Genomic DNA, 14,658 nt, shown 5'->3' on the forward strand with positions numbered 1-14,658 from the left:
ACTCCACAATTGCGAATGTTACCTCTCCCACTGAAACTTTAAGTCAAGTTAGCAGAGGATATTTATTTCACAAAACAATTTTGTTTCAGCCTCTGCAAAAACTCTATTTCAGTTATCTTTGAAAACCAACACCTGATTTTCTCTGCTCCTTAGTTCACATGGTGGTCGGAAATTGGTCTCCCCACAACTCCAAAGTTTATGTTTTATGGGTCCAGCCATTCAGAGAGATGGATTGGCAGTCTCTCAGTCCTAGTCTCAAACACCCAGAAAGGGAATATTGTTTCTAAACAGCTATAACAAGGAAATCAGGGTCACACGGTAAAAACAGAGCTGTTGGGGAGAACCCCAGTGGCCCTATGAAATGGAGATTGTTCACAGTGAGCTGGGCAAACAACATAAAAAGTGTCTGCTATACCTACCCGAAGATTGGCAACTGAAATGTAGTTTAAGGCAAATGCCAGCATAAAGTAAATATACCAGATTAATTGTCAACAAAACTGAAGTTAAACATTAAGAGTGGAGTTAACTAGGTTGATCACTGAGAAAGTGCCTCGGACTTCGATAGAGAAACAGAGACAGGGGGCTGGCCCGGTGGCGTGGTGGTTAAGTTTGTGCATTCTGCTTCGGCAGTCTGGGGTTTGAGGGTTCAGATCCTGGGCATGGACCTACACACCACTCGTCAAGCCGTGCTGTGGTGGCATCCCATATAAAGTAGGGGAAGATTGGCACAGATGTTAGCCCAGGACCAGCAAAAAAAAAAAAAAAAAGAAAGAAAAACAAACAGACAGATAGTGATGGATGCAGAGAGAGACAGACAGACACACATGTAGTCTTCACAGTGTCCAAAATCAGGATTCTCTTTCTCCCTCACATCTGGAACATGATTTTTCTTTAAACTACCTTGCTTGGCGCACTTACAATATTCTGCATTTTATTACAATATTTGTGTTCTTGTATTATGCTTTTTAATGATTTTTAAGTTACTTGCATTTAGAGGCTCTCTATTCGTTGTTGTGCTCCCTAAAACATTTAAAATTCTTGTCTTTAATAAAGTAGACACCCACATATTTGTTAATCCAATTGAGGGTAGATATTCCATCACACATATCTAGTTTACAACTTATTTTCATAAAAACATATTACTCATTTTAATAGATAAGCTTTGTGCAGCTACGACATACAACTATCCACTGGGGCTTTGGGGGGAAAAAATAAAATAAATAAAATCTTAAAAAAAAAAAAAAAAAAATAGATAAGCTATATTAGTTTTAAGACTTGAAATTTTCAGTGCATTGAAAATATATAGTGTTCTAAGGGAAAACAAGTACCTATAGTATTTATTATTTTAGAAAACTTTTATTTGTCTTCTATATAGATTTGCTTATAAAATCTGTCTTTTTAAAAAGTGATATGTGAAAGGGCTTTATGAAATCTGCTGAAAAGTTTAGATATTTAGCTATTTCAGAAAATCTCAGTCCAGCTGAGAACCTCGAAATTAGTGTATTGAAAAAAAAATTGTTCTTCTTTTATTAGGAGAGCTGATCAGTTAATCCAGGAAGATAAGGATGATGTCATTCCATACTGCGTAGCCACTGGTGATGTGAAGAAATTAGTCAATTTTTTTATGTCAAGAGGTCAGCTTAAAGAAGCTCTGCTGGTTGCACAGGTAGAACGATGTGATTACACCAGCTGCATACACTGGTGGGTGGGCGTGTGGAAGGGAGGAGATTGTGTAGATGGCTTGGCTTCTGCCCACCTCCCGGACTTTTACTCGACGTTTCAGCCACACTACCTGCTCTGGTCACACTGAACTTAGTTTAGATCTTTAAATGTACAAGCATCTCTGAACTCTGACCTTTTCTATGCCGCTGAATGTTATATATGCTTGAGCAATATTTGCCAGTATCCATTTACTTAAAGCTTCACGTTGATACTCACAATGGAGTTCACATTTTTTTTTACAAATTCCAAGGGTATCTTCAAATTGTAGTGTAAATCTCTAACATGATTTAAGTATACTTTGCTCAAAGTAATATTCTGAAATTGGTCACCTATCAACAATTAGCTAAAGATTAATTAAAGATCTCATTAAATTCCAGGCTGCTTGTGAGGGAAATATGCAAACCTTACATGTTTCTACACCTAAAGGGTCTTCATATTCTGATGATATCTACAAGGAAGACTTTGATGAGTGAGCCATTTATTCTTTGTTTGGGGTCAATATTTCATGGTTGGTTTCTCTTTAGGGGTTTTCAAGGGCCATGGAGTTCATCCTTCTTTGTGTACAGAGGACTTGGCTGGCTCATGTCCTCAACTGCATGTCTCACCACCATCTAGTGCCTTCACAGCACCCATTTCTGGGTGAATAGGGAAATGTCAGGCATGTAGATGCAGCCTACACACATTTTATATAGCTTCCAGGAAAGCAAAATGCATTTCAGTAGAGAGATCGCAAATAAAGCACCTAAATACTTAAACTGATCAATTAATGTTTCTCTGTAAAGTCAGTATAGATAATATCACAGAAACATAGTTCATAATCCCATGATCTGGCATTAGTATCTAGAATAACATTTAGGCCTCTTAAAGAAGAAATCCAAATAGTTATGTTTTTAAAAGAAATGGAAATTAGAATTCTTCAGCCTTTTGACCTTTTTTCAATCTAATAATCTACCTTCCCCTGCCTCATTTACTGGCTGCTATTATTGCCCTAGAAAATAGGATATTTAAACTTTTAGGACACTTATGGATCATAAAATGTTAAGCAAATAATGTGTTGGAACTAACATATTTCTTCCTGGTTCTTTGCCGCTATTCTCAGCCGTTTCTAAACTTGGCATTTTAAAGATCTAACATACACTACCCACATTTTGGTTGCCACCTAAATTTTGAAAAGTTTCACTTCAATCTCTAATTCTTATAAGGTTAACTGCCCCTATAGCTGAGTCATACATTATGCCATGTAGGATGATAAATTTTGAAAATTAGACTTTTCTTCTGACAATTGGGGGGCAGGGGGTTGATCAGCTCATCTATTAAGAAAGACTGCTTTCCTAATTTTTCCCCCCAAATCAGGCTTTGTACCTAAATCAAGGATATCAAATTAAATCGTATTTGATCCCTTAATCAGCTTGTTAGCAAAGGGCATTAGTTCACTTTCATGATTGAATCTTTGTATTTGTGTAGAATATATATTCTTTTTCTCTCTAGCCTCCTGCACAAAGTCAGCAAAGAACTGGCAGAATGGTATTTTCAGGATGGACGAGCAGTACTAGCGGCATGCTGCCACCTCGCTGTAGATGATATTGAGGTATGACATTTCAAATTGGTTTATGTGGATGAAGAGCTCTTAAGATGTGTCCTGGTGTTTGAGGGAAAAAAAATATGATGACTTCCTGTGTACGATCTGCTTTTGCATGCTTTGTACACCAGAGTATTTACGTGCCTAATAAGCACACACAAACTCTGCAGACTATCAGATCTTTTTTATTTATTTGTTTATTTTTATCACAAGATACACATTTGTAACAACCTTACTCTAAGTATTTCATCATGTATGAGAAGCAGTAGTGTGGTAAAGGGAAAAATTGCTATACATGGTCTCAGAATACCTGGCTTTTGAAAGCACTTATTTTTAAGTATACTTGAGCATATTCTTCACAAGTTATGTTTTTAAGGTATTAAAAATTAATGACTGTTAGTCATTAATTACAAAAATATGAGCAAATGTTCTAAACTCTTAAATTCTGACCTTATAAAATTCCCTGTGTCTCTTTATCAGCTTTTCCGTCTGAAAATTGCAGTTGCTCTTACACAAGTCCTTTGTAGAAATATTGCATTCAATATTTTATAAGAATAATTGATTATAGGTCAATACAGCTTTATCTACTTTATGAGCTTGGCAGGGAATGATGATCCTACCCAGCATCTGTGAAACTGAAGACGTTGTTTTCTTCTTGAGCAAGCTTGCTATGGCGTACCTGATTCGTGGGAATGAGCTGGAGTTGGCCGTCTGTGTGGGCACAGTCCTGGGAGAGTCTGCGGCACCAGCAACCCACTACGCCCTAGAATTATTGGCGAGAAAATGCATGATGATTTCAACATGGTAAGAATTTCTAAATTCAAAGAATAACTTTATAGTGATGGAGTACATTTTTTGACTATTGTAAGTTGCATTTGATAAGATGTGTGTTGGAGAATATAGGGTCTCCTTTTTTAGTAAGTGATAATATCTTGGGAGGAAATGGTGATGTGAGAATGAAGGAATGGTGAGAGCTATCATGGTTCTGTGATGAAATCCACCATGACCTATTCTGAAGTAGCCCAGTTGTAATTCCATAATATTTCAAGCACATAAAGCATCATGAGACAATAAATGTGCCCTTGTTAGGATTATCGGGACACATCCCCACATTTTAAATTCTGCGTATCTACACTCACTCTTCTCAGATTTTGTGTCTTAGTTTAAGGTTTGGAAAATAAGGTTACTTTTCTAATGTACAGTAGTAGATGGTTTAGCTGAAGATGTGGAACAGGCCATTTCCCCAGACTCAGGCAATACTCTGAGGGATAGACCCTGGAAAGTCCCTGAGTAACCTGGAAATCCAGGTCAGAGCTGTTCTTGCTCGCATCTGCAGAGCCCTGTTCATAGGGCAGGCAGTCCTTCACTATGGAGGCACCTTCAGGAAAGATATGATGCTGTCACTCAGTAGATGTTTGTTGAATAAAGGTGATTTTAGACTTTTATCTTCTCTTTTCCCCAATACTTAGAACCTCAAGAAGTTTCTAAATAAACTTGTTTATCAGGACTTTCCCCTGTCCCCGTATAAACCCCATGCACACACGCACCACTCTTAAGATGGCGCTATGCAGGCTCCATTACTGAACACTGCAGATAGTAATAACAATAATGACAGCCAACTAGCACTTCTGTACTGCTCTCTGTGTGCCAAGCACTGTTTTGAGCACTTTACATGTAGTAACTCACTAGATACTCTGCAGTAGGTATGGATTTGCCTCAGGTCTCTGTGCGTGGTAGAGCCAAGATTCAAAGCTACATAAACTGGCTCCAAAGTTTGCACTTTTAGCTGCTGTCTTAATTCAGACTATTATAACAAAATACCACAGACTGGGGGGGCTTATAAACAACAGAAATTTATTTCTCATAGTTCTGGAGGCAGAGAAGTCCAAGCTCAAGGCACTGACAGATTCAGTGTCTGAGGAGAGCCGGCTTCCTAGTTCATAATCAGCCGTCTTCTCCCTGTGCTCACATTGCGCAGGGGTCAGGGAGTCTCTGTGGCCTTTTTTATCAATCTCTAATCACTAACCATTCATGAGGGCTCTGCCCTCATGACCTAGTCACCTCCCAAAGGCCCCACTTCCGCATACCATCATATTTGGGGTTAGGTTTCAACATAGGAATTTTGGGGGGACAAACACTCAGTCTGTGGCAGCTCTCACACTATACCACCTCCTTAACTGAGGCTAACTCGGAAAAAGAGCAACACTGTCCATTCTCCTTTTCTGTCTGGATCTGGGGGCTTTATAGTAAATCAGGAATCTTAGAATTATTCTAATTTTTAATATCTTACAGTGATATCAGATCTCCCTACCCCTACCAAAATGTAGTGGTACCCCACCATCAGACTTAGACTTAAATATATTTAGTGCTGACCATCCTTTGAGAGTACCCAGCTTTCCCTCTGTCAAGCACTGTGGTAGTCAATTACATGGTTACCCCAACTTGCCATAGACCCATCCCAAAGCATGAGGTCTCACACAGATTATTTATTCACAAAGGTGACTGAGTCCATGCTAAAAGTCATCATCTAATCTAAATAAAATGTGATTGGTTTTTTTAAAAAGTAAAGGTACAAAGTAGCAAAACATAAATAGAAATTACATTTAACAGAGGTTTAAAAATCTTTCAACTGACTATATGTCTTAGTTACTTTTAATGTAAAACAAATTTCTGTTTCCTTGTACTTCCTCCCAAGAGTTTTCCTTTATATATCCATAGTTATGGATATGTAAGTTCCATATATCCTGATATATATGGAATTTATGTATCCAGGATAAAGTTCAAATTCTGAAATATATGGTGCTGATCAGGTTTATTTCCAGGTGAAATCTATAATCCTCATGGCTATTAGTAGAGCTCCACAAATTAAAAAAAATAATAATTGATAGCTGCATAATTTCAAGAGAATGTGCATAATTGTATAAACCAAGAACACTACATCTTTTCCATTTATTGGTAAAAGTTTGCTTCTTCTTGGTTCTTATTGCTTATTCGTGGTATTCATATTCAAAATTATTTTCTTTTTAGCTTCCCATCTGTTGGATACAGGTATTATGTAGTTTTATGAAACTGTTTAGCTTTAAAAATTCATGTATTATTTTACTTTTAGAATACCAACTCTATATTAAGAAATGATCATTAACTGCCTTTGCTTTATTGTTTTACAGAATGGCAATTCATTTATGTACTTTGTAGCATATAAAACCTAACTCCAAAGTAATGATAACAGTCCCTATAACCTAGGTACAAAATCACTAATGATTTTATACTTAAAGCTTGTGTAATAAATGAACTGTGGCTTTCTACAGTACAAAATAAGAGCTGACTCAGCCAAGCGACTTAAAAAACCTGTTCTGATAGTGAAATTTAGGAGTTTAGATCATTTGGTTGGTCTATATCATTACATATATGTACATTTTCCCCAACTGGTATACTGAATTTTTAATAAATAGTACATTAGGCTAAAGAGTGAATAAAATTAGCTAGCATTGCTGTAAATTTCACTATTCCAGGATATAATTCTATGGTAAGAAAGTCAGATTTTTGTCTGTAGTTCATAGAAGTTTGAATAGAGTTTTAGCACAGCTATTTTACACGCTGTAAATGATGATTTCTGTATTCACATGGACGTTATTGAAAACTGCTATTAAATGTTGGTGTCAGAAAACAAAGCCATTTGTACTTTTTAGTAGAAACAGATGAGTTACTCAAATTTGAAACTTGGGAAAACACTCAAAGACTTACCTGCCCTATGATGATAGAAATTTGACACACATGAATCATCTCTATTCCTGTTGTATACTCACTATATTCTTGATTAAACATCTCTTAATGTTAAAAATAATTTATTTACATAAATGACCAATGTAGATTTTACTGAAGACTTCACAATAAGGGTGAAGGAGGATTTTACTCTCAGAGTCCACAGCACACCTTTCATAAATTCACATGCGAAATATTGCCTATCCTAAAGTCATGCTGCATGTATATATGTCAATTTCTTGAAAATTGAATAATAACATCTTGAATCATTAAAAATTAGTGTTTCCTCAGTTATGATGCATTCAATCAAAAACTCTTCACCTTGTCGTTCTTAAAAAGGATTTTGTACACAATATTTTGATGTAAAGCTGTTATGTCCATACAATTTTTTAAGTGCCTTATATATGTATTTTTTTGATTGTCCCTGAGCTAACATTTGTTGCCAATCTTCCTCTTTTTGCTTGAGGAAGATTGTCCCTGAGCTAACATCTGTGCTGATCTTCCTCTATTTTGTACGTGGGACACCAACACAGCATGGCTTGACAAGTGGTGTGTAGGTCCACACCTGGGATCCGAACCTGAGAACCCTGGGCCACCGAAGCGGAGAGCACGAACATAACCACTATGCCCCCAGGCCAGCCCTAAATGCCTTATTTTAAAATTATTTATCCCATTGATTGAATCTTTAAAAAGTAAATCAGAAAATTGCCTTTCTATCTTTGATATCCACCTAAAGTTTAAGAAATATGTAGAATACCCCAAATTCTAAACTTAAAATATCTAAGTATTCTAGTAGCTTTAATGAGCTGGCTATTACAATTGTCCAGTGTTGGCAAGCATAACAAAGTTGATGAGAATTAGCTTTCACACATTTGCTTATAATTCCCTCCAAAGAACATATCTACTACTACTTAGTTTGGTTAGAGAATTATTCTATAATACAAAATTAATTGTAAATATGTAGACTCAGTTTAAATTTTTAAAAAATATTTAGGAATTTCATAATTCATTTTTCCTTCATGCCCTTTGGTTTCTATAATCTACATTTAGAGGAATTTCATAATTAAACATGAAATTAGTACTGTTTATGTAAAGAGAAAAGCAAGAGAGGTAATAAAGTCTTCTTCCTTTGAAATTGTCCTAAATGTTATTTTTTCCTCGTTGACGTTTCCCCTTTGTTATGTGAATAGGAATTTGGCAGCCGATCTTCTCCTGCTGACTCCTGATAATGAACTACAGTTGGTAAAACTCTGTGCTTTCTACCCAGGGTGTACTGAAGAGATAAATGATCTTCATGAGAAGGTACGCTGACGATGTTAAATAGTCTAGTTTGGAATGCAGTACTAATTGAACTAACTTTAGGTTCCAGCAAATAGAGATACATGCAGAGAACCAATTATATGGTCCCTTTAGGGCTCTTTTATAAATACAGCAAAAATGATAACAATAAGAAGTAACATTGAACTTATACTGTATACTTGGAACTGTTCTAAAATTTCACATATATTTGTATTTTACTCAATTCTCATGAAACCTTTTAAGTCTTTAAGTCTTAAGTCTCATTGTTCTTATTTACAAAGAAAGTGAACTCAGGGAAAGTAGGGAACTTGCCTGAATTAGTTAATGGTGGAGTGAGTGAGAACTGCAACTTCAGCATCTCTTATTCCCAATCCCAAATCCTTCCCACTGCACCATCCCGCCTCTTAGGGTTCACATATGCTTGCTTTTTAAAAATAGACAATTTAGGATCTTTACAAGAATTAATGAAGTTTTTTTGGAGGGGTAAATCACTTTTTTATTATGCTAACGTGCATACAATTATTGCCATCCCTACAGAATGCCATGATGTAAAGATGCAAATGGATAGAGCTCCAGACTGGGTCCAGTACCATGGGCGGTAGAAAGGTGTCGTGGGTGGAGGGAAGCACTCTGGACCTGGTGTCAGAAGACCTCTGTTTCAGTTCTCATTTCCTCTCTAACTCTTTGTTTAACCCTGGGCACTCCTTTTAGCCGCTAGACTTCCGTTTCTTCATTTCAGAAGCAGTTCTCCTTGGTAGAAGAAATACTGGAGAGGCCAGCATTCATTGTTTCTGTCTGAGGCTCGAGGATAGTTTCTTTTTCTTTTTTTTTTTTTTCTGCTGAAGAAGATTCACCCTGAGCTAACATCTGTTGCCACTCTTCCTCTTTTTTTGCTTGCAGAAGATTAGCCATCAGCTAACATCTATGCCAGTCTTCCTTCACTTTATATGTGGGTCACCACCACACATGGCTGACGAGTGGTATAGGTCCACACCCAGGATCTGAACCTGCAAACCTGGGCCGCTGAAACAGAGCACGCTGAACTTCATCACTACACCACGAGGCTGGCCCTTGTTTTTTTTTTTTTTTTTAACATTATGGAAGCTGGGAAGTCTAAGATTAGACACCAGCAGACTCATTGTCTATGAGGGCTTGCTTCCTAGGCGGCCATCTTTTTGCTGTAACCTTACGTTACATGCATTATTCTAAAGTGCTTTAAAAAAATACTTCTTTGCAGGATATATGAATTTGTGTACCAAGATTATATATAAAAACAACCAAAATATCCAACCATAGGGAGATTGTTTATGTAAATTGCAATACATTTCAGTGCTGTTAATCCATTAAGAAGATTATGAAGTTCTGTTTTTATTGACATTGCTAGGTGGCTATAAAATAGTTAAATAAAATGCAGATTATGAAACTATGCACGTGCCATATGACTTTGATTTTGAAAATAACTGTGAACATTTTAATTTTATTTATAGCATATTTAAGAAGATATGTATCTTTTTCTTTTAAGAAAAAGATAAAAGTAAAACATTTTCTTTTTTATTTATTTATTTACTTTTTTTGTGAGGAAGATCAGCCCTGAGCTAACATCCATTGCCAATCCTCCTCCTTTTTATTCCCCAAAGCCCCAGTAGATAGTTGTATGTCATAGCTGCACATCCTTCTAGTTGCTGTATGTGGGACGCGGCCTCAGCATGGCCGGAGAAGCAGTGCGTGGTCAGTGCACGCCCAGGATCCGAACCTGGGCCGCCAGTAGCGGAGCGTGCTCACTTAACCACTAAGCCACGGGGCCGGCCCGGTAAAACATTTTCTCATTTTTAAGTCTCAAAATAACAAAATTTTGTTTCACTTATATGAACTTTCATTTTTCCCCAGTGGGTGAGGCCCTTTTCATTCAGCAACGGATGTGTACTGAGTATTGTGTTAATACAGCTAGACCAAGAGTGTGTGAGTGTGCACATGTGTTGTGTGCATGTGTGTGTGTGTATGTGAGTACTTGTGGTATCAGGGGAAATGCTGTGAAAGGATAAATGTTCAAAGTTACCAATGGGTTGTGAGATTATGGGTGACTTTTACTTTATACACTTTATATTCTATGAATCATGTTTTATATAAGCTACACTTTGCTTTTATAAACATGACAAATAAAAGCTATTTTTGTGTTGGAATTAAAATGCATATGGAAGGAAGCAGGAGTGTTTTTTTCAGTTATACTTTACATTTACTGTGTCGTGTTTTAATGTACACTAGCATCTCCTCTGAGGCAAGAGGGGCAGGTGTTAATATCGAGGCTTAGAGAGGCTGAGTACTTGTCTGTGTTTACACAACCATTAGTGATGGGGTGAGAGCAGCACTCACCTCGTCTTTTCATCACACATTCTGAAAGGATATAATTAGACTCTCTGGTCTGACTTTATTAATAACACTTTAGAAAGACTAGTTCGTATGTGTAAAGGTGTTAACAACCCTGGGCAATTTCACAAGTGATACTAAACATTATATATTCAAATATTATGTTAACTCATGTAAATTTTAGAATTTTAAGAAAGGATAAGAACTACAGGGATGGTCATCTTACTCTTCTTACTGTATTCTATTTGAGAATGGAATTTCAGTGGGAACAATTTTTTATTCCCTCTACTTTGAGCATATATCACCATGAAGAAACTGTCTCTATCCAGCGGGCCGCGGCACTCAGCACATAGTACTTGCTCAGTGCATAGCTGGCCTTTGGTGAATAACGATGGGGAAACAATGTGAAATGTCATATACATGAGAACTCCTTTAATTAGTTTGTTGTAATTGTTTTTGAGAGAGAGAGAGATTGAGGGATCTAGACTGTTCAGTTGACCTAACTTTTAAATAACAGAAAATTTGAAACTGTTGAATAAATTCATGAATAAATAAATAAATTGGACAAACCACCTTAGTAGCTTAAGGGGATGTGAAAGACAAGCGAGAGGGAAGAGGGTGACAATCTCAAAGCAGAGGAGGTGGACGACCTTCCTGTGGGTGAACCACGTCTTCTGGAGACACAACACAGAATATTTTTGCAGTGGAAGCTGTCTCAGTGGTTGCCAAAGACTGGTGAGACAAAGCCCTGAACTGTTGATAAGTGTTGCTCAGAAACAAACCAACAAACTTGAACACTTATGCTTCAAAAATCATGAACATACCAGAATTTGCTCTAAAAGATAACTTAATTCCTGCCTACATCATGGATGCAGAAGAACTTACCTGAAGGAGGAGTAGATGCTCAGTTTTGCAGAAAAAAAAATTATTTGAAAAAATGAGGAGTATTGCTTTTCATTTTACAGTAATGAGATTTCATAGGCTCAAAATCTCCACTTGGTGGCATTTCAGAATGTCAAAGCTAAAAACTTTTACAGCTTGTACATTTTGTGCCTTTTTGCTTGAAATAAAGTTGCTTTGTCTCAAAGGCCAAGTGAAATTAAATTACCACGTAGAGGACACGTAAGGGTGCACCTTTTATGATTTCTACATTTAATGTAGTTTTTTTTTTTTTCCTTGAGGAAGCTTGGCCCTGAGCTAACATCTGTTGCCAATCTTCCTCCTTTTTTCTCCCCAAAGCCCCAGTAGATAGTTGTATGTCATAGTTGTACATCCTACTAGGCTCTATGTGGGAAGCCACCTCAGCGTGGATTGATGAGCAGTGCGTAGGTCTGCAGCCAGGATCCGAACCGGTGAACCCCGGGCCACTGAAGCGGAGCGTGCCAACCTAACTGCTACTCTACTGGGCCGACCCGTTAATGTGGTTTTTGACACTGGTCAGTACATTTGTTCTAAAATAACTAATCTCAGCATTTTTTTGCTAAATTACATTTGCAGGTACTAATTCCAATATCACAATCAGGACAATTTACTTCCACCTCTTTTATTAATTATTTGTGTGATGAAAAACTGCTGACTCATTAGGTAATACCCTATTTATTGTAATCAGATCTTAAAGGTATTTCCATAAACGTATGCTCTTAATACAAATTATTTCACCTACATCTATTTTGGAAACCTTAATAAGAAAAACATACTAGGCATATTGGAAATATTTACTATGTATACTGTTGCTTTTATCCCTATAAGTTTTAGTAACATTGTCATCAAACCAATTCTTTTCTAGTGCAAGCTACCCCCAGTGGAGGAATGTGTGCAGTTAGCTGAGACAGCCCATACAGATGGCAATCTATTTGAAACTGTAAAGTATTACTTGTTAAGTCAAGAACCTGAAAAAGCCCTTCCTATTGGTATTGACTTCATCAAAGGTAAGTTTCTAGTTGGTAATATAATTTAAAATCTACTCATTTATTTGATCTTTTTATTCATATTGATAATCAGCCTTAAAATCAAGCACTAGCTAGTCTAAATTCAAAAAGGAAAGAGATTTGTGATTATACAGTGTGGGGACCTGAGAGAGGTAAATAGGCAGGTACTTATGATCTAGAAAATAAAGAAGTAGATAAGATTGACCAGAAGAGAATTAATTACATAAGTTAAAAATGGGATGAACAAGTTTTATTAGTACTATTTAGAGAATCTTTTATTTGGTTTTATTTTGCCAGAATGCATCAAGAGTTCAGATTGGACTTTGGATACCATTTACCCTGTTCTTGACTTACTGAGTTATATTCCTACTGAAAAATTAGTCTTGCATACGTGTACAGAGTGAGTACTTTTTTTCCAAAATGTGTAACTGAACCTATGTAGTGTTTCAGAATGGCTATATTATTTTTGGTGTTCAGGCCAAGAAATAAGATCATCTTGGACAGGTAGATGCACTTGCAAAGAGATTACATTTTTATTTGTTATATTCTTAAGAAAAAATATGGAGATCAATTTGAAACAGAAATAATACATCTTAGTTGTCCCACTTACTACCACCCACTGTGTGTAGGTTTAATATATGTGTATGCAAATACATACACACATATACACGCCTGGTTCAAATAGGGCTAATTCAATGCTTTGGGCTGGTTTTGGACCTCAAGTCCTCAAGAAACTAGTGGTCATATCTATTAAATATCCACTGTGTGCCAAGCATGCTAGGCTGGGGGAATGGAGAGAAAGTGCTAGAAAGTAAAAAATAAGACACCATCCCTGAATTCAAATATCACCTAAGGACATTGTTATCCATATAACTAAAGTCCCCAGAGACTATGCATAATTTGTAATAGAGGCTTTGGGCTATTTTTGTTTTAATGCCCGTGTGGAAAGGATGATGCGGCAGCCTGCGAAGCTTTGGCACCTTTCCCCAGCAGGAAACGGAGTGGGTGTTCTTTGCCCTTTCCTAGAGTTTACACCATATGCCAGGAATTCCTAAATCTGACCAAATGAGTTACTTAGGGAGAAATTAAATGAAAAAACAACCAAGGAATAGAGAAAAACAAGAAGGCAAGAGTTAAATATTATGTAAAAACTTTTATTTTAAATTACACTTCATGTTATAGCATAAATGTCTGAATAGAATTTAACTGATTAATAAAACATCTAAAAGTTTAGAAAAATTTTGAAGCATATTTTGCTGTAAATGTCACCCATCAAAATATATAGATACAAGTACAATAACTATATATGAGAGTAATGTTCTGCACTTCAAATTATGGGATTAAAAAAATATTCTCTTTCAGATCTCGAAATGAATTGCTCATATTATGTGGTTATGTTGGTGCATTATTGGCTATCCAAAGACAGTACCAAAGCATCGTTCCAGCACTTTATGAGTACACAAGGTAAAACAATTTCTCTTCTTTTATGAAATTAGAGAAATTCTTTCACTAAGATGATTAGTCTCTAAGTGTATCATAGAAGGCAGTAAATACATATTGTATGCATCCATTTATTCACTCAGCATGTACTTTGTAACAAAGCGACAATAAACTATATGGATTAGAAATGAATTAGGCTGTAAATGACATAAATCCTAATTCTGGCTTAAACGCATAGGGATTATTGGTCGTATGACAAGACACTTGAGGTAGGCATTCCAGGGCTGTTACAGCTGGTATGGATTCCATCAAGGACCTGCATTCTTCCCTTCTCTTGACCCTGACATTCTTGGCTTCCTTCCTGTTGCTTGAGTTACCTGTGGTTACCAGGTAGCTGCAACCCCTGTCTATTGTGTCTGCATCCTAAGCAGGAGAGAGAGGTGGAGGTGAGAGGATGGAGACCACAGAGGGCAAGACCATTTGGTTCCAGAGGAAAGTTCTCCGTGGGGTTGGTGCCTGCATCCCCACTGGCCGGAAGTGTGGAACGCTACCTTTAAAAGATGA

General features: G+C 36.8%; 1 protein-coding gene across 6 annotated transcripts in view; it reads left to right on the top strand.

Moving 5' to 3' along the window:
* The window catches only part of WDR17 (WD repeat domain 17), a 93,626-nt gene that overhangs the window by 73,469 nt on the left and 5,499 nt on the right, over positions 1 to 14,658 (top strand). For 2 of the 6 annotated variants that reach the window (XM_014786229.2, XM_087418656.1), the window contains 9 exons: positions 1,534 to 1,666; positions 2,100 to 2,191; positions 3,211 to 3,310; positions 3,966 to 4,105; positions 6,329 to 6,349; positions 8,254 to 8,365; positions 12,513 to 12,654; positions 12,952 to 13,054; positions 14,017 to 14,118. In XM_014786229.2, the coding sequence (XP_014641715.1) occupies positions 1,534 to 1,666; positions 2,100 to 2,191; positions 3,211 to 3,310; positions 3,966 to 4,105; positions 6,329 to 6,349; positions 8,254 to 8,365; positions 12,513 to 12,654; positions 12,952 to 13,054; positions 14,017 to 14,118 (945 nt within the window). Of the gene's footprint in view, positions 1 to 1,533; positions 1,667 to 2,099; positions 2,192 to 3,210; positions 3,311 to 3,965; positions 4,106 to 5,694; positions 5,703 to 6,328; positions 6,350 to 8,227; positions 8,366 to 12,512; positions 12,655 to 12,951; positions 13,055 to 14,016; positions 14,119 to 14,658 lie in introns of all 6 variants that reach the window. The other 4 variants (XM_004428712.3, XM_087418655.1, XM_087418654.1 and 1 more) reach the window with 3 other exon arrangements.

This window comes from Ceratotherium simum, chromosome 28, assembly GCF_057802395.1.
Source record: "Ceratotherium simum simum isolate JZ-2026a chromosome 28, ASM5780239v1, whole genome shotgun sequence".
In the NCBI taxonomy this organism is placed as follows: domain Eukaryota; kingdom Metazoa; phylum Chordata; class Mammalia; order Perissodactyla; family Rhinocerotidae; genus Ceratotherium; species Ceratotherium simum.